This window comes from Grammomys surdaster, unplaced genomic scaffold (genome assembly GCF_004785775.1).
Source record: "Grammomys surdaster isolate TR1022 unplaced genomic scaffold, NIH_TR_1.0 374, whole genome shotgun sequence".
Taxonomy (NCBI): Eukaryota; Metazoa; Chordata; class Mammalia; order Rodentia; family Muridae; genus Grammomys; species Grammomys surdaster.
Genome location: NW_021604793.1, coordinates 1,782,479 through 1,802,664, shown reverse-complemented (window position 1 = coordinate 1,802,664; position 20,186 = coordinate 1,782,479). Strand labels below are relative to the sequence as shown.

At 47.0% G+C, this 20,186-nt stretch overlaps 1 protein-coding gene across 2 annotated transcripts in view; it reads right to left on the bottom strand.

The window, feature by feature from the left end:
• Pde1b (phosphodiesterase 1B) overlaps window positions 1-20,186 on the bottom strand; it is a 27,241-nt gene extending 7,055 nt beyond the window's left edge. Inside the window, exons 1-6 of one of the 2 annotated variants that reach the window (XM_028781137.1) lie at window positions 19,839-20,186; window positions 19,628-19,750; window positions 2,920-3,033; window positions 1,501-1,683; window positions 1,266-1,332; window positions 816-932 (exon numbers count right to left, since the gene is read on the bottom strand). In XM_028781137.1, the coding sequence (XP_028636970.1) occupies window positions 816-932; window positions 1,266-1,332; window positions 1,501-1,683; window positions 2,920-3,033; window positions 19,628-19,737 (591 nt within the window). In that variant the 5' untranslated portion in view covers window positions 19,738-19,750; window positions 19,839-20,186. Of the gene's footprint in view, window positions 1-815; window positions 933-1,265; window positions 1,333-1,500; window positions 1,684-2,919; window positions 3,034-8,024; window positions 8,471-19,627; window positions 19,751-19,838 lie in introns of those variants that run through there. The other variant, XM_028781138.1, reaches the window with a different exon arrangement.

Here is a 20,186-nt window from a genome sequence, read left to right as displayed (position 1 = left end):
GCCAGGCCTCATGAAGCCCCAGAGAAGAACCCATCTGAGCAGCTCAGTCAGAAGAGGTAGAGTCAAAGGTCAGGGAGAGCCTGCATGGGCAATGTTCCAGTGAAGTAAGAGAGGACTGCTAGGAGGACACCCCCACCTTTACTACTCAGCCTACACCCTTTAAAATCTGCAACTTCACCTTCAACATCTATTGCCACCTCAAGTGCCACCCCATACCCCAGAGCCAGTTGTCGACCTTCCACACTTCTCTTCCAGAGGTGAGTTCCAAAGTGTTTATTCCTGGCCCAGTTCCCTCCAAGTGCTGTTCCCACCAGATGAAAGACCTGGAGCAGACTTCTATCCAGATTATCTTCCTCTCTGCCAAACACACAACCCTTCCCAGTTCTTCCCAGAGCTAGTCCACTCCAGACAATCCCCAGCACAGACCAGAGCTGGAGACAGAGTAGTTGGGTTTGTATTCTGGCCCCTCCCTTCCCCCAGAGAACAAATGGAGAGACTCTAATCCCAAAGGATGACAGCACTAGGCTCTAGACCTCCAAAGTCCACAGACAGGAGCAGAAAGGGAGACAGATGGCAGCCAGCTCAAAGGGGACAGGCCAGGAAGGAAAAGGGGCAGTATCCCAAGCTAACTACTTGCAGGCTGATACCTCAGGAAGAAGTCAGATTACAGCAGTTTGAGGGGAGGCAAGAATGGGATGGGCACGGGGGACATCCCCAACACAGGGACAGGATGAGGAAGCTATGGGAATCTTTTAGGACTAGACAGAGAGGAGTGGGGAGTCCTGCCTGGAGGTAGAGGTAGGACACTGCCAAACCTTGAAGCGGCTGATGAGGCTATGCCGAGTCAGCAACTCGAAAACAATAGTCCTCAGAGCGTGGTCATCAGCTGCCCGGTTCAAGGAAAAGACATCAAAGCACCAGAGATCCAGGTTCTGTGGAAAAACAACAGACTAGGCAGGGAAGCTCCCCTCCAAATCCCCCTTATGATAGCAAGATCAGTTAGACTTCTAGGTGTACTTCCCAATGAAGCAAGAAAGCAATCGTGGTTACGTGGGTCTCCTTCAACCCAGGTGTCTTTCAGTACCAGAGAAACAAGAAAACAAGGGTTTGCCTCTTAGGTAAGCAAAAGGTGTCCAGAAGAACATAGAAATAGTAGTTAAAAGGGAAGTAAAAAAAAAAATTACACCACAAACAGAATATCTGGTAGTCCCAATGGTTATTTCAACCCCCAACCTTCTCTTCTTTCCCAAAAACCCAGGGGTCACCTTGAGACAGTTGTGGACTGCAGTAGAATATGTGGGGCCGACAGAGGTATATGTTCTCCGGAACATCCTGAGAAAGAACATAGAAAAATCAGGAACGGTGTAGGGAGGAGAAATTTGGCCAATTGGGGCTGTGAGAATAAGTTTCAGGGTAGGTAAGGTCATGAAAGATCAGGCTGGCTGAGACAGAGGGCACACACAATAGAGGTCAGGGAGGCTGAGAATGGGCAAACCTCACCGCTCCACGAAGATCCCAGCCTGCACAGCATGCACGATGCTTCGGAACTTGGGTTTCTCTTCTGCCCTGCGACCTTTGGCTCGGGTCTGCTGGGTGAAGGTGGAGGCCAGCCAGTCCCGCACCTCTGAAGGCACAGCATCTGACCGAAGTTCCCGAAGCTCATCTTCAGTGTCCAGGATTTGCCTGAGAACCAGGAGGAAAGTCACAGCTTGAGACCCTACACCCAGTCGTACCCACTTAGTGACTCTCCCACTCCATCCTCACCTTTCCTTTCTTTTACTACAACTCTTTGTGTCTATCTTCCTATGGAACATGTCTAATAGTGAAATATCTCACTTAAGGCAGTGAGATCACTATGAACATGACTTAGCCAAAGATAAAACACCACCTTCCAGGGATGCTCGGGACAGCACAGTCCATCAGAAATAAACTTCGAAGTTCACATATGAAATTTAAATTTTTTCTAGGTGTGGTGGAGGCAGAAGGACCAGGAGTTCAAGGCAAACATTAGCTATATAGCAAGGTCAAGGCCAACCTGGGTAACATGAAGCCATGTCTCAAACAAACAAAAACAACAAAAAATTTTTAATTATTCTAGTAGCTACCTTAAAATAGTAAGAAGAAACTGGCAAGTGGCTTAAGAGATGGCTCTGTCATTAAGAACACTTGCTATTCTTGCAAAGGACCAGAGTTCAGTTCCTAGAACCCACATCAGGCAGTTTACAACTATCTGTAACTCCAGTTCCAGAAGATCTCACACCCTCTCTGGCCTCTATGTTGGTACCAGGCATGCATGTGGTGTGTATACATCCATGCAGGCCTTCACATGTACAAGTAAAATTAACATAAATAACTCTTTTTAAAATTAAAGAAAAAGAATGTTTTAAAACTGGTGGAATGTTTAATGACCAATTTTATTTAAGCTAATCCGTCCAAAATATTATTTCAAGAAAGAAACTAAACATATAATGAATGGATGACATATTTTGTGTTCTTTCTTTTTTCTATCTTTAAGAGCCAGCATATAATTTACAGACATATTTCAATTCATCCTTGTGTACTACAAGTACTCAGTAGCCAAATAGAACCAGAGTCACCCCCTCCTGGCCAACATAGGTCTAAAGAGGTATTCCATGTGGGTGAGGTGAGAACTAGATGGTCCCTTGCATCCCTGAAGCCATCACTGTTTTTACCTTTGTATTTCCCAGTACTGGATAAGGCCAGGGTGTCAGGAATGCGAAGCAAACACTCCATCCCTGAGCTCCACCCAAGCCCTTTCCAGGCAGTGTCTATCTGGGCATCTGCCCCATTCTCTTTGTCTGTCCCTGTCACGCAGGCCTCATTCCAGCTCTGCTCTCCTCCCTCTCTGGAGCTCTGCCTATCTAACATCTTCCGTCTCCATCTACATGCCTCTCTCACCTTGTCTCATCAATGTAGACAGCTTCCAGCAGGGAAGCTGTGTATTCCAGATTTTTCTTCAGCTCCTCGATGTTAACCTCCCCATTCTCCAACTGCTTCACCATGTAGCGCAGCCTGCAGGGTATGGGTACAGATGTCGAGCTTAGACACTACAGCCCATTCAGGGGGTTCCCCCATTAGGGGGCACTTTGCAGAAACACCTTCAGTCTTCTGAGATGTTAATAGTTCTAACATTAATGACAACAGAAGTCAGTGTTTTTCACGCCAGGCTATGGTGTCTACCTATAAGTTAATAAACCCCCACAGTTTAAGTCTAGGCAGGTGGCACCCCCAGGAGGAAATGTTTCTGGAGATGATTTGTTTCACAGTCTCAATACTTCCCTAGGAGAGATGGCTTTGGGATCAACACCAATCAAAACAGTCCCCAGGATCCTTTCATTATCTTGGTCAAGGCAGGGAGGGGGAACACATCCACAGCCCCTCAATCCTGGCAAGGATGGCAAAGGCACAGAACAAAGACCAATCTGAATGTTTCTGCCTGGCCTCACTCCACGCAGGCAGAGCTAATGGATTATGATTCCAGAATCCATCAACCAGGACAAAGCAAGTTAACCCCTGGCTGTCCAAAGCTCATGCCACAGATAGCCTCATGCCCTGTCTATGGCCCAGCCAAAGTTTTACCCTTGCAAAATGGTAGGGTTCTCATTCTTCTGATACTTTCCTCAAGGGGACAGTCCCTTCACACTTTGCAGCTTTGAATTCTGGGGGTCACTAATTAACTGAGAGGTTTCTAGGAAGTCTAGCTGTTAGCATTCTGTCTAAACTCCACCCCCACAGTTACCTGGCAATAGCCAGGTAGGCCTGGTCCACTATAAAAGGGACTGCTTGCCCCTCTTCTCTCTCTTGATCTCTTGCATCTCTCTTGCCTCTTGCTTCTCCCTTCCCCTCACCCCTTCTCCCTTCCCTTCCCCCCCCCACGTGCTCATAGCCGGCCTCTACTCCTCTACTCCTCTACTCTCTCTCTCTCTCTCTCTGCCTCTACTACCCTCCTGGCTCCCCTCCCCATGCCCTGAATAAACTCTATTCTATACTATACCGGGTGTGGCTGGTCCTTCAGGGGAAGGGATGCCTCAGCATGGGCCCCGCTGAGACATCCCCTTCCCCCATACCTCTCCACACACCCACAGAACATACTCTCTTTATCTCTTTATCTTTTTATAAACACATCACTAGCAAAAGCAACTCAGAATCACAAATGACACTTTGGCTCTAGATGGTGATTTTGAAGAAAGGAATCACCACCCTCCCAACATCCACTTCCTCATACACAGGCTCTTCCATATAGGTTGGGTAAGACAGTAGCTAGGACAATTTCCCACTGAAAGGGGTTTCAGCAATCCAAGGTCACACTGTGAGTCAGGGAGGAAAAGAGAATGAGTCAGGGACCAGAGGCTGAAATTAGCATCAATTCCCAGGGATGCCAGGGAAGGCGGTGGGGGGAGGACAATGGCATTCCTGAACAGAATTGGCTACAGAAACCTGGGGTCTCAGCAGCTTTGGAATAGGAGCTCAAAACAGCTAGCCCCAGGAAGTATCACCAGCCAAGACTCACCTCAGAGTCCAGCAGTCCTGGCCCACATGTCTGAGAGTAAATAGGGCAGAAGGGAAAGGGGCCAGTCTGGGGGTGGGAGCTGGAAGGAGGAGTCCCTATGCCTCCTGAGTAGGCTCTTGCCCACCTCATTACCTATGCCTCACTGGTTCCATGTAGAAACAGTCAGCTAGTTGTCTGACAAGGAGGATAGGTTTAGGAAAGCTCAGTCCACTCCTGCTACATAAGGGAAAAAGAAAAGGGACTAGACATCTTGGAAGGCTTTCCCAGCCAAGTAAACAAGAAAGGGCCACCAGTCAGGAACTGTCAGAAAATCACAGAACAAAAAGGTGCACTCTAGACAGGGCCTCCATCTCTACTTAGTCCTGGTAACTGGGGAGCTTTGGAATAGGCACACACAAAACAGAAAGAAAGGCCTCTTCTACTGCCTGTGATTCAGTTTTCCTCATATTCCAACCCTAATCTGCTACTTCATTTACCCACCCTCCACCCTCTTTCAATCAAAAACCCTGATCCCATCATTCAATGCCCACCACTGTCTTTTCCAACCAAGCTAGGGAAATGCAAGGTCTGGCTCCCAAGTGAACAGCCACACCCACGGCTTCTCATTTGCATCCATTTGCATAACTGCTAACAATACAGCCAGCTCTACATTTTGAAAATGTTTTCTCCTGTTTTATCTCATTTTATCCTCACAATGGGCCAAAGAGGGAGAAAGGTGGGGAAAGGATTGCAAACCACATTTCCAATGTACAAACCCAACTCTTTGACATGGTTTATCACACTGTATAGTTTTTGAAGCCGAAATCCCAGGTTCAAAGCTCACTTCCTGAGATACATCGTTGAACAGGTCACTAATTCTTAATCAATATGTATTAAAATGTGACCTGAGATAAAATAAAAATAAAATGGGCCAGGAGAGACTGGAGAGATGGCTCAGTGGATGAGTGCTTAGCTACTCTTCCAGAGGACCTGAGTTCAGTTCCTAGCACACTTGTTCTTCCAGCTCCAGAGGATTTAACACCCTCTGCTGGCCTCCACAGGCACCCACACACATTTGGTATACACATACCATGGACAAAATCATACACACATACACATAAAAGCAAAATATCTTTTAAAAAGCATTCTAAGCCAGGCAGTGGTAGTGAATGCCTGAATTCCCAGCACTCAGGAGGCAGAGTCAGGTGGATCTCTGAGTTCAAGGCCAGGCTGGTATACAGAGTGAGTGAGTTCCAGGACAGCCAGGGCTACACAGAGAAACTCTGTCTCAACACCCATTCCCAGATGGATAGGTAGGTAGGTAGGTAGGCAGACAGACAGACAGATAAAAGTGGTCTGGAGACAGCAGATACCAGCATCACCCTGGCTCATGGTTCCAAATTAGTAGATTCTAAACCTCACTGCACATTTGCTAGACCAAAGGAAGGCATGCATTTTTAAAATTTATTACATTTTTAAAATGTATTATTAGTGTGTGTGTGTGTGTGTGTGTGTGTGTGTGTGTGTATGTGACATGTGTGTAAGGTAGAGGACAATTTGTATACTCCATTCTCTCCTTTGACCATCACATGAGTTATGGGGATTGAAGTCAGATCATCAGGCTTGCTCCAGAAGCTCTTTACTCCCTGAGCCACTTGCCATTTCCTTGTCACTGGCTCTCACTCTGCTCCAACCACAGTCCTTTAAATACAGCAATCCAATCCCAGCCCAAGAGAAGAAATCCATTTTAAATGGAGAAGACAGAAAATGCTAGTGACTATACAATTTAAAACCTCATTTGATGCGTGTGAGCAGGCATCTAGGAAATAAGGAAGTGCCTATAGCCTAAGATCACAGGACTTGTCAGTTTCAGGTTGGCAAGGCTAACAACTCACACTAAAGTTAAGGGACCTACCTATGTCCCGACACATTGGTGGTATTAAGACAGCTCAAGTCTGACAGTGTAATTAGCATGTTGAGAGACACAGGACATTGCACCACAGCCTCAGCCAGTACCACCTAATGTGTTCTGTTCTCTGGACCTGTCAGTGAACTATAGGGCATGGCAATTACCAGTGTGGTACAAGCAGTGCCTGGTTTACTTGGTGTCCATAATTAGAGCAAGTTCATCAACTAGAGGAGATTTGGGAAGACTAATTAGGTGAAAGGCCACCTGTCAGAGCTTACAAAATAACACTTCCCAACCAGGCTTCTGACTTTAAACAGCCTATTCAAGTTCTACCTTCTTCGGCTGCTAGAAGCTTCTGTGGAAGTCTGAACAAAACATGATCCAGACACCAGAAAGGCATGGAGGGGAAGAAGAAAGATTAAAGAGTAAATCTGATAAACAAGGAATTCAAGAAAAGGAGCTGGACTCAGGCAGCTGAGAGGGGCTGAATTGCACCTTCCTAAAGCCAAATAAACACACACACACACACACACACCATATGCTAGGCAGCAAGGCTTCTTTTATTTCAAAGTCCTTCAAAGAGAAGTCTCCCTGTGCCTCACTAGCTACAGAAAGTCCTTTTCTTCACCTACAACACTTCCAGTCCAGCCCTCTGTTTCAGATCTCAGAGAGCCTGACCCTGAAAAGCCTCTTCCCTTGAGAAGAAGAGATTCAACACTGACCAGCTCTTCCAGGAAACTTCCAGGAAAACTGAAGTTTCCCAGAATTCGTACCACTCCCAGCTATACCCGATTCACCATCACTTTCTTCCTTCTTTACTTTTAGTGCCCTCCAATCTTGATCCTGGCAGGCCCCAATCTTCCCTAACTCTAGTTGAAAGAAAGATTCTGGAAATAAAAGCCCTAATAGAGAGAAGACTGCAGCCCCCACCAGCCCATTTCTACAGATCACTATGTGACAGGCCATCTGGGGATTTCCAAAGCTGACTGCCACTATTTCCAAAACTGCCACAAAGTCCTCTGTAGACAGGGGGCTTAGAAAAAGACTGCCTCAAGGTGGGAGGAGATAAACAAAGGGTTGGGGCATAGTAGCTTACTGGTGAAGCTCTTACCTAACATGTACAAGGCCCTGTGCTCCCCTCCAGTATTGTGGGCTTAAAAAAAAAAAAAAGTCCTGGCATAACAGTTTGTACCTGCAATCTCAACACTTGGGAAGCAGTAACAGAAAGAACACCATGAGTTCAAGGCCAATCTGGCCTACAGAGTGAGGGGAGAGAAGAGAGAGATGAGGGCTGGGGGCTGGGGGTACAGGCATATAAGATCTTAAGGATGCCAGGGATCAGAAAGAACAGAGAGAAATCCTGTGAAAATACCTGTCATAGTCAAGCAGAAATAGCAGAGAGATATAGAAATAGGAGATATGATAAATAACAAGAGAAGTGGAAATATGAGAGTTCACAAGCAACCTGTCCTCACTCCTGTGCCCCTCCTCCTGTCCCCCTTCCTGCCCTCCCCTCTCCTCCCTGGCCCCTCTTCTTTCCCTTACCTTGTCTTCTACTACCCTCTCCTCCTGCCCCCTTTCTCCTCCCCTCTCCCTGGCACCTACCTGAGGATGGGCCCCTGGAGGTGACTCCTCTGGACAGGAACAGGGTTTGCCATGGAAATCAAAGTTCCCTACTTCAAAGTATCAAAAGGCTGACCCCAGGGCACAAGGGCCCCTACTGGGTAACAACTCCCTCTTGAACCCCCAACTTCCTCTTCCAGATCCCAGCAGAACTGAGAAACTGACCAGAGAGCACTTTGTGAACAGGGAACAGAAAGGGCCTGGCTAGAGGGGTGATGAGACAGAGACCTAGCCCACAGGAACTGGGTGAGAGGCCGCGGGAAAAGTTTCACATCTGAATCAGGCTGAAAACAAGAATCTGCTGTCAGAAGAGTCCCAGAAAGGCCAGAAATAGCACAGGCCAGCCCCTTGCTCTAAAGAGGTGGGGCTCCTCTTTGGGAAAAAAGGGATTAGCAGGCAATGTCCGGAGGCAGGAACAGGGAACCATCCAGAATCACAGAGAAGTCTATAGTAGGAGTGGAAGGGGCCCAGCCAGAGACCATAGGGGCTAAGCAGATCCAACTCCTACAAATTCGGGCTTCTTCTAGGGCCATTCTTCCAGGATCCTTAGCGCACCTGAGAGAATGCTCAAGGCAGGAGGGCCCCACAGAATTACTTGCACTTGGGAAGGGTCTTGCAGAAGTTAGAGGCCAGAGAAGGATCACTGTCAGAAAACTGCACCCCACTACATAGTGAATGAAAAGTCGGGGGTGGGGGTGAGGAGACTTGTTAAACAAAGAGAATGGAGGGGGTGGGCGGGAACTAGCAGAAAACAACAACCAAAAGCAAAACAAAACAAAACGCGAGCCTGGCCAAATTACTCCTAGCCCTGATTTTCTCATCTTACATACGGAGACTGGGGGACACCGTGATTTAACCTGAATGAGGTTAACACTGGTCAGAAGTGAAGGAGAGATGACTGATCCTGGGAGGGGGAAATAAGACTCCCAGGAGACCTTGAGGACCAAGACCCCTCTTTCCCCTCCTGACATCCGGCAGGAAAGAGCCTGGCCTTTTCATCGCCAAGTGGACTATGCACACAGCCCTAACAGCTTCCGGATTGGCTGCAAGATGACATCACCAATACAAGCTCATTGGGGCTATGATTGGTCCCCTGGGGTTGGGGCGGAGCTAAGGAGGAGGTAGGAGGGTTGAAACAAAAAACGCATCCTCAAATCTAGGGTCCTTCTATTAGGCGAGGAATAAGAGAAAGGGCTCACAGGGACTAGTGTGGTGGGGGGCGGGGGAGAGAAACAGACCCAGAGCCTGGGTTTTATTACCGGGTCTTTTCCCTCCTTCCCTACCGCTCAGAAGCAGAGAAATAAAAAAGACTGTCACTGTGCCAAGGCCTTAAAGGAGTATAAACAAACGAAGTTTAAGGACCTGCTGTTTCTCAGAGGCTCTGAGCGGTGGGACAAGTGGAAGTGAACTGCAGACGAGTGGCAGAGGTTAAAGACCCACGGTTGCTCTGTAGAGGAGTGGTGGCCAAGAAGGGAGAGGAAAGAGGACCTACCACTCTCTGTGCCCACTCCCTTCACCCTCCCTACCACGGCCACCAGCTGCTTAGTGCTCTCAGAAAGAAAGGATTAGACCCAGCATCAGAGTCTCTGGCCAAGCCATTTGGCTTGTTTTTCCATGCTGACTGCGAAGGATGGGTAAGAGAGGAGCAGGTGACAGCCAGCTGCACTCAGTCCCAAACAGCAGCATCCAAGCTGTGCTAGCTCTCCTGCCTGCAGCCCTCCTCTGCTAAACCCAACTTTCCCACTGAGAGGTAGACATTAATTTAAACTGGAAATCCTTGAAGAGGGTATCTCGTCATCCTTCTGCTCTCTTGTTCAACAGCAGCAAAGATGGCTGGACAAATGACTGCTCACTCTATACAATATGCTGTGTCACCTACTCCAGCCTGTGATTATAGACAGTTCCTAGTAAGGAGAGATTTAGGGGCAATCACCATCCGTTTCCTGTGGTGGGAGGATTCATACATTCATCCACACCCTGAACTGAAGCCTGAATCTACGCTTACCTCTAACTGAGCTAAATCATCTGGCTAGGAGGAAGGACCGAGATATAAAGACCCCCACAAGAAGTCCAGTGTCAATTTCCCTTCAGCTCTTTCATATATTTTTATTAATGTTTATGTTAATATAAAAAGTTACAAGTTTCATTATGGCACTTCCAAACATGTGTCAATCTGCTTTGCTTTTGGTTGGTTTTTGTTTTTTTTTTTTTTTTTGCTTTTTTGGTTGGTTTGAGTCTGTCGTTGTTGTTGTTTAATGTTGAGGTTTTATTAGGTTTTCTTTTGTTGTTGTTGTTTGATTGTTTGTTCATGACAGGGTCTCTCTCTATAGCCCGGGAACTCATGATGGCTGGCCTCAAGCTTACGAACTCCTTTGCTTTCCAAGTGCTAGGATTAAACATATGTGCTACCACACCTGGCTTTATGCTTTGCTCTGATTCACCCCTCTCCTACACTGCTCTCTCCCATCCTTCTTGACTCTTCTTGCTAGGCCCACTTCCCTTCCAAATCCTCTCCCCATTTGCTTTCATGTCCTGTGTATTCCATCACCCTCTTCCACTCCTCTCCTTTAAGGTCTCTTCCTCCCCTCTTACAATACCCATTTGTATTTTCATTACCCCTCGAATTTAGAGGTAATTTAGGAAAAGCCCAAACACAGGACCTCCTTGTCCTGCCCACACCCAACTTTCTCCCCCATGAATCACGGACTAATTATTGATAAAGAGGACAAAAATTGGTTCTGGTCAGATAAAAGGAGAGGAGAGGGGAAGGGGTAGTATTGGGGAAGAGATTATCTAGCTAATTTCAAGGATCCAAAAGTCATAGAAACTAAAAACAAACAAGGACATCAGCTAAATCTCGTTTTAAAATGACTTGAGTAAAACTCAGGAGAATTTATTTGTCTTGCTTTTGCTGACTGTGTAGGACCATAGGAAAATACCTCTGAGTTCTAGTTTCCATGTTTAAATCTGGTAAATAATACACACTTCCCAGACATCTAGTGAGGACCTGAGTTACAAGAGCACTTTGGGAACTATACTGTGGTATATTCATCCAGAAGGTTATTGCATTAGTTCAATCCTTTAGTTAGTTTTCAAATATTCATTAAGAGGCTTCCATAAACAAATTCCCAGATGCCCACTAGTGCTCAGGACCCAATTTTCTCATGTAGTCATCAAATGGAACCTGAACTATGCATGGAAAGCCTCTAGTCTCTCCAAATATCTAGAGCTTTTCTCTTTCCCCTGTAAGTCCACAAGAGCTGGGAGGCAGCAGAAACAGAGGCAGGAACCATGTAGAACATGGGGCTGCAGAATCCAAGAGCAACCAGAACTTTGCCACACATTCCCCTCACTCCCTGGTTCCCATTGCTATCTGAGCAGCCCTAGTTCTGGCAGCTGGCTGGACAGAGTGGCGGGGGTGGCTCCATAGATAAAAATAGCCCCCCTAGTGGCAGAATTCGGATGCCATTCTGGAAGATGGCAGACCTCAGGTTGACATAGTAGTCATGGCAGCCATAGGAGATCTCTAGGCACTGGACAGAGAAAGGGGGTGGAGAAGATGTACTGTCAATACTTGCCCATCCTGGTAGACAGTACTGTTGGTGAGTTAGACAGAAGCCCAAAAGAGCAAAAGGAGATGAGATAAAAGTGTAGAAGGTCCTGGAAGGCAAACAAGGAAAGAAAAAAATTTGGGAGGTGCTACAGAAGGTGGCCAGAAAAAACACTGAGGCACAGAGTGATGAGGTCTGCTTCTACCTTGCCAGTGTACGAACACAACTCCCCAGTCCCCTAACTAGAAGCCATTTCTAACAGTTGTTTCTAGCAACAGCCCCAGCACAGCACAGACTGTGCTGTGGAAAGAAACAATTTAAGCAGTTCCAACTTTAGATCAGACTAATACGAACCTAACTGTCCCAGTACCTGACTGGATATAGCACACAAATACACCACCACCTCTCCCTCAGACTCCAGCCCTTGACAAAGGGAGTAATCGGGAAAGGCTGGCAATAGCACAGGGTGAAGAAAGATGAGAGAGGAGGTGCCCAGACATCCAAAAGAATGCTTCTCCAGCTCATGTGTTCATTGACCCCTCTCTTTGCACTGTGGAGTCTCTCTGCACTTATTGACTATCTCCACAAACCACCCCACTAGTCCTCTAGACCATATCCCAGCAGATGTCTCCAGCAGATGTTCTGCTTCTAGGGGACTGACCAGATGCTCAAAGCAATCTAAGATGGGTAAGAGCTGGAAGTTTGGCAAGAATGACTGCAGATGTGTGGAACAGCGGAAGGCTGGGTCAGCAGGACTGCAAATTGGTCCCAGTACTCTCCCCATCCTATCATCTAGCACTAGAAATCAGTTGCTTCCTCTATAGCCCATGTTGCCCTTGAGTTCAGGGCCTAGCATTGCAGGCAATAGTGAAGCAGGGTATCTTGGTCTTGATTCCCAGGTTCTTCCTTTCTGACTAACGTACTGCTTCCCCCAAATCAGCATTTACCAGGTCGTAATGGAAGATGATAGCTTCCTTTTTCCTAACCTCTGTGAATTTCCCAAGAAGTTCTCCTACATATCTACCCTCAATACATTCTGCAGCAATCAAAACAACAGCCAACTTTGTTGACATTTCAAAGGCAAGCAGAGGAGATATTACACATCTTCCAGGTTGGAATTCCTAAAGCTCCAGCTTGGTGCAGATGCTCCAAGCTCTGAAACTTGGCAAGTGTGCTCACTCAGCTCAGGCTGAAGGGAGTTTCCAAACAAGGTGGACATAGAGGACAGAACTAGGGAACAGATGCCAGGGTATATGTTGGATGGCTGATAAAGAAGGGAGTGGGAAGCTGAGAATGTAGAAGGAAAGGGGGATCTTCATAGGCCCTAGATTCTGCCTGTAAAAGGTTCCCCAGGCACCTGACCCAGAAGCACCACTTCTTTCCAAGCCTAAACAATGCCAATACCAGCTGGCAGCCTCACGACCCACTGCAGCCTCTGTAACTATTTGCAAATCTGACTTTGCATTGCAGTTGTGCATTCAACTGACCTGAGAACCCACTCAGCCAAAAGCAACCCTAAATACTCCTGACTCTTCTCCCAGCCCTATCCACAGACATCTCTGGATACACCTTGGCCTTCCTCTCTGACAAACTCCATCAACACCCCTCTGGGGTTTGCTAAGATCCCATGTGCTGAAGCAGAATCTTAACCTTATGTTTTCTTCACAACCGGGAATAAGAACCACAGTTACAGCAGGAGCTGGGGGATGAGAGAGTGCAGAATCTACTGCAACAACAGAGGGAGGATGGCTAACAAACACCACTTGGGGAGGTCTACAATGAATGCTTAACAACCACTTTTCTTCTTACCACAACAGGACCTCTTCCCCATCTCAGCTCCTCCCAGAACTCTCTCCCAGCTCTCTTGGACCAGCTGTCTTCCCTCCTTAGGGGACAATATTTATGTCTAACAACTTTCAGCGTTCTTAGTATCTCACCTCCACTCCACCTGCTGCCCTCATTTTATGCCTCGTTCTCTAAAGCTGTCCTGAAGAGAGTGGGAAAATAGCTACTCAACTTTCATACCTGAGAAAACCAGCCCCTTGAGATTCAAAGGCAATTACTTGGCTTCTTCCCTGGAGGAGCTAAGAGGATGAGGTCACTGGTCAGGCAAAAGAGAGGCCCTGCAGAAAGCAGGAGTTGAGGCTGGACTCTGAAGAAGGCCCCAAAGCGTGTCTTGCAGCAACTTGCCCCACTGTCACCACAGCAACACCTAGATGATGGAAGGCTCCCCAGAGTTTCCCTGGAACCCAGCCAGGAATGAGGATGAGTAGGAGGCTGAAAACATGAGAGGGTAAGTGAAGACAAAAGGGACAAAGAAGGCAAGTAGGATACAGGAAAGGAGGAAAAATTAGTGTAGGAAAGAAGGAAAACCCAAGAAAGATGGGGGCAAAGGGACAAAGGGAGAAGATGGTGTGAGTCAAAGAAAAACAAGGAAGAGGATAGAGGCCTTAGAGAGTTCCTCGACCATTCCTTTGCTGACTCAAAGACAGGCAAAATCTCTTGTTAGGGTTTGGTACTGGCTGGCTGGCTGGCTGGCTGGCTGGCTGGCTGGCTGGCCGGCTAGTTGGTCTTTTGATTTTAGAGACAGAGTCTCATGTAGCCCAAGTTGGCCTTAAATTCTCCCAAGTGCTTAGATCGTGGGTATGCACTACCACACCTGGTTTCAAGATTTTCTTTTCCTCCATTCTAGTCTGAGAGGGAATGAAAGGGGAAAGGTCTAGAGAGGTCCAGGCTTTTCTCTAACTGAATCCACCTAGCCTTCCAGGCTTATTGCGTATCCAACCTCTTCACCTTCTTCTGGGCAAAAATGACAAGTGCAACCTCATGTAGAACCACCTTGTCTCCTTTGCCTGCTTCCTGGGCTCTTGGGCAAGCATAATAATATTGGGGTTCTAAAGGACTTATAGAGTCCTTCTAAAATAAAAAGTAGATGAAATACAAAATTAAAGTAGAGATAGAAGACATGGGGTAGAAGAGGGAGATGATAAAAACTAGGGAAGAGGAATTCCCTGAGCCATGGCTGAGAATGTAGGAAGAAGAGCTGACCCAAGAGTGAGAACTTCCTTCCCCACCCCGGTTCTCCACAGGTCCAGGTAGCTGAGGGATACGATTAGCCTGATGATATTACTCCAAGCCAAGTATTTAGGATGAATGTAAAAGGGGGAAAGGTTGCTTCCCATGCTGACCTTTGTTCAGAACTACGATTGTTCCATCTTTGTCCTGTTCAGTCACTAGGACTAGGTAACAAAGACTCCTGTTTTCCTTTCACAGTAACCCACACCCTTCACTGTGTATCCTCCCTCCAGCCCCATTAGCCTCATTCACTGAGCTCAGACACATGTCCTCACCCCTCCCATGGAATCACTCATCAGCGAGACTCTACCAAATCATGCTCCAGTTAACTTGATATTTCATGTTCCTGCCTCCTGAATCTTCATCTTTTTCTTCCATCCAGTCATTAGTCCCCCATTCATTCCTTCACAAAGCAAGCTCTCCCGTACTGAAAGATCTCCAGACATTATCACTTAAAGTCCCTTTCATATGAATAATATCAAAAACACAGAGACTGAGAGTTCAAGATCACGCAGCACAGGATTGTAAGAGTGGGAATTTGAGCCTAAACTCATCTCCTGATATTCTCTCTGCCCTTCAGCTGTCACCAATCTCCACATACCTATTCAGACCAGATATGTAGGAAGCTCTTTTTTTTTTTTTAATCTGAATTTGAGTTGGCCTGTCTCTGGGCCTCTCCCCATCTTACTGTAGAATTCCCCCTCACTCTACATCCTAGATACCACTCAGTCCTCATTCACACAGTGCTGTGAAGAAAGTAGAGATGGGATATGCCTGGTGAGAAAGAGGGTATAAAAACCAAGAAGGAGAGATTCCCTGGATGATAGCTATAAATGAAGGAGAGAGGGTTTGTTCAGAGAAGACAGAAAAACAAAACAAAAACAAACAAAAAAAACCACCTCACATTGAGGTCAAAGAGGCCTGGTGTTCCTGTTCTCCAGAGGTAGGAGGAGCCACAGTTGATCCTGCAATCTTCACAGCAGCTCCACAGCTATATGCAGGGAATGGGTGAATGACAGAAAGATTTACAATACCAGTAAGAGCCACATAAGATTACTGGATGGAGCATATACAACATGAGAACCAATGGCAGAATCAATCAACGAGAATCTGGATCTAGTCCCTCAGCTTGCTCCTGCTGTCTTCTGGATCTCCCTCAGGATTGCCAAAATATATGAATGTGTCACAAATACATACAAAAGATATGTATACATCATATCCCATTACCAACATGCTCACTCACATGCACTTACACATCATCTCATCCATGCCTACAACCATATAAGGCATTCAGGTAGGAGCATACCTTCCTAGAATATTAACTGTCAAGCACACCATTCCTAACCATAAAAAAAGACACATCATCACTGAGCTGTGCTTCCAGTGTGCGTCACCGTCTACCCAGACTTATAGGTATACATGTTTCACACTCACAATTTCAGTCTCTTGTTCACACAAAACAAAGCTTTTATATCTCTGTAACTCATTCAGTTCCTGACTCTGATCTGAGGTCCCACCCCTGAATACACAGCAACTGTACCATCTCCCTTTCTTCTACCTCCATTTCCTGCTCACCCCTCCCTTCTGTGTGGAGGTAAACACACACACCACAGAGTCAGCAACAGAACTGGATTCCATGACTTCATCCACACATAACTAATTCCTTTCTTTCTTTATTCCCTTATAATAGCATTTCTTGAGAGCTTGTTTTGTTCAAGGTACCACATGAAATTCAGATGAAACAAGAATAAACAAAAATCATTTCAAACTTGTCCTTGTTCTAGACTCAGCTGTTATGACCTTGAACCTCCGGGGTCCTGAGAATGAACAGGGGAGAGAAGAAGAAAAGAAGATTGTGCCTACACTATCCCACACACAGAAGGAATTTTTATCTGTAAAATGTAAAATCCTGAGAGAAACTAGGGCAGAAATGAGAGTGATGCTTGTATGCCCTGGGAGACAGAATCCACATCTTTGTTTTCATTTGTGTATGACCCCCAAAAGAAAGACTTGGGCAGAAACACAGAGCGGCAGAATTTTACCTCTTGTATAAGTATAGCAAGATGAGAAAAGGTTTGCCTCCCCATCTCTCCATGAGGGCAGGAAGCATATTCACTTCACCCAGCAGTACAAGCCTAGTATTCTACTTGCTTTGAGGGAGACAGCCAGCCTGATCTTGAATGAATGAATGGATAAATGAATAAATGAATGAGCAAAGGCAGCAAACCAATCAGGGTTTTTCTTGATTCAAAACAGATCCTGAAAATTCTTTCTACATCTAGTTCTAGTATCTTTCCCCCACAGTCCCCAATGCCCTCTGGTCTTAGATAAGAGTGGACAGCCAAGTCAAATTGTTCTTATTCAGCTGGAGATGTTGAAATCAACATGACTAGCCCCTCATTTTCAGACTGCATTTCTCAGCCTCTTTATTTATGAATCTCCTGAGTTAGAATTTTTTTTTCCTTCTAGCCAGAAGTAAAATCCCACTGCTGGAGCCTTCCCTAACTCATATAGTCCCAGATTCTTAGTTGATCCTCAACACGGTTCTAGTATGAGGAATGAGATTCCTGGATGTTCTTTTCAACAAGAAACTACCCTGAACAATTGGATTAGTGGAGGTTTTATGTCCAGAGGCAAAAGCACCCTAAAAGTCTGAATTCCTAGATTAGAACTTTAAAGGGGGTGGGGGATAGGATGTGTTGTGTTTGGGAACCAAGATACATACAGAAAGATTCAGATGTGTAGAAATCCCATCTGTCTCCATTTCCATTCAGTGCCCAGACCTGAGACAGTCATGTCTACCTCCCTGTTTCCAGACTAAATAACCTCTTTTAACCTCACCCATGAAAGAGAAGGGAGGCTCCATTTCCATTTTAGGGAATTCCTCCTTTCTCACCTCATTAGAAACAATGACTAGAGGGCTGGGAAACTCCTCCCACCAAACAGAGAGAAATCCTTCTTCAGGTTGTCAAAGCCTTCTCAATATTCAAACAAAGCAAATCCAGAAAGCCATCAACCTGGGCTCTACCTTTAAATCTTTCTCTGCCTTGAGAAAATGAGACTGAGAATCCACTCCTAGGGATGAATAATCAGCTAGCTAGTATTTCTTAGGACCAGCTTGCTGAAGTGAGATAGACCAAAGCCATCTAACCAATGAGGTCACTGATCCTTGCCCACCATGTAAGGCCATCTCAACAAAGGCACTATGGAAACCTCCACTGCTTTCTCTCTCCAGAGTTCAGTACCACCTCTGGAGTTCTCTTTTCTCACACCGAAGAGGGAAACAGTCATTAATTTTTCAAGGAAGATTTATTTTTGTTTGGCTAGAAAAGTGTGGAGGGTGATGAAAATGGGGAAACCCATTCTACTACATGGCCCTGCTACCTAGAATGAGAGTCAAGAGAATGTATGATCAGCCATTAGTGCTGTGCTGAAACGCTGGAATTCTGTCTGTAGCCCCTGATTCCTCATCTTTCTTCTCAGCTACTTCCTCACCTGGCACTCTCTCCTCAGCTTAGTTGCCATTGGCAAAGCATCCTTTTCTATCAAGACCCACTCAACAAAAATCAGTTCAATCCGGTTTTCCATTTCTTCATCCTAGAACTCATTCCAAGGTTGCGCTTCAAAGAATCCAGCAAATTGCATTGGCCAGAGGCAGCAAAGGAGAGGAACAAAGGGGCACATTTGGATTCCAAGCCTTGTTGCCCACTGTGCCTCATCCCCCCCTAAGGCCTCTGTAAGCAGCAAGCACATAAATCAGACTCACCTGCCCAATATAAAGCTATCAGCTCATTGCCGTTGGAAAAATACTTGAAGAACAAGATAGACATGGGCATCTGTCCACTTCCTACCTCCATCCCTCCCTTTGTCAGAAAGGCTTGCTGCTGAGGGAACTGGAGAACAAGGTTCAAGAATGGTTACCATATTGTTTCCTATCTATCCCCTCTTTTCCTAGAGCTGTAGGGAATCTCTTAGGTAGATGTGCATCTTTTCTATCTCCTGATTAAGATTCAATAGACTGTAGAGATTACCCAATGGCACCTGCCTGGGAGGTAAACATGATACATGGCCCAATCCTGCTCTGCCTTGAGGGGCAGGAAGAAAACTTCCTTTTCTCCCTCAGAATGGTGCATGAAACACCTGAGCTTGTCCTCTTCTCTTTTAATCCTCTCCATGTACTCTAGTCCCACAATAAGGAAATAAGCTTACATGTGCTTGGAGATACTGAGAGATCCTATATAAATAAAAAGGCTTTGATTAAGCCAATTACGTTGTTGCTGTCAATCAATCAATCTTCTTCACTATCATCCCCTCCTCTAGCTCCCAGGTGAAGGTTCCACCCACTCCTCCAGACCATTTAATACGCAGTTTCCAGACACGAAAGCAGATGATATTCTAAAGTGCAGGGCATCCTCATCCTGCTCCCTGTGGGATACAGGAGGAAGAACTACCAATCTCAAAGAAGACACATAGAACCCACAGGTTGGCACAAGTATCTCTGTGCACTAGATCTGCATCTGTGTGCAAGCACTCTTCACACCTCTGACCCATGAACACTCGTGCACACTGCATGTGATAGGTCTCACATCTGCACACCCCTGCACATGGATATGTGTGAGTCAGCCTGGCACCTCCTGAATGCTGCCTGTCTGCAGTCCTGTCACACTGCACATACAGTGTGCTGCCTCTTTGCGCTGCTGCGTGTGTCAGCCTGTCACCCAAAGAGCCACAAACACAAGCACAAGCTTTGTAACTCCTAAACCCGCTCTAACCAACAGGCTTGTTCTGCAGATGCCCCACACATGTGACCTGGACAAGGATGTCAGGGCCATGTTTCCTCGCACCTGCCAACATGTGTGCCCAAGAGAATCTACCTGCCTGGCTCCAGTTGCAGCACCACATACACGCAGAGAGTTCAGGTCCCCCTCCCCCCTCCACATTCCCCCGCCAAAGACTCACAGAGACCGTAGCTTAATCCACATTTTCTTGCTGGGGGCTGACTTCAGCTCCAGGGGTGACGGGCAATCCGGCTCCAGCATCTCTGGAGGACTGCGAGGGGACAGCTCCATGCTCAGCCACTGTCTAGAGAACAGAAGGAGGAGACAGCCCCTCTGCTCAGCTTCGGCCCCTTACCGAGAGACCCTCGCCCCTCATCCTAGACCTTTCCCACCTGCGGCTGGCGTGGACCAGCCAGGCCGGTGTGTTTGGGCTTGGCCCAAGCTAGCAGGGCTGCAGTTCCTGCGGCTGCTTCTCTCACGCTACCCGGCCGAGCTCTAGGCTCCAGCTTCCAGCTCTCCGCGCCGCTACCGCTGCCGCTGCCGTCGCCGCCGCCGCTACCTCCGCCACCGCCGCCGTGCGCTGCTACAGCCGCCTCCTCGCCTCCCTCCTCCTCCGCCGGCCAGGGCCCCCTCCCTCCTCTCCCCTCCCTGCTCCTCAACCCGCCCGCCCGCCCGCCGGTCTACCGCGCAGTGCAGCCACTCCTCCCCCTCGCCTAGGAGCGCAGGGAGCCTAGGGGTGC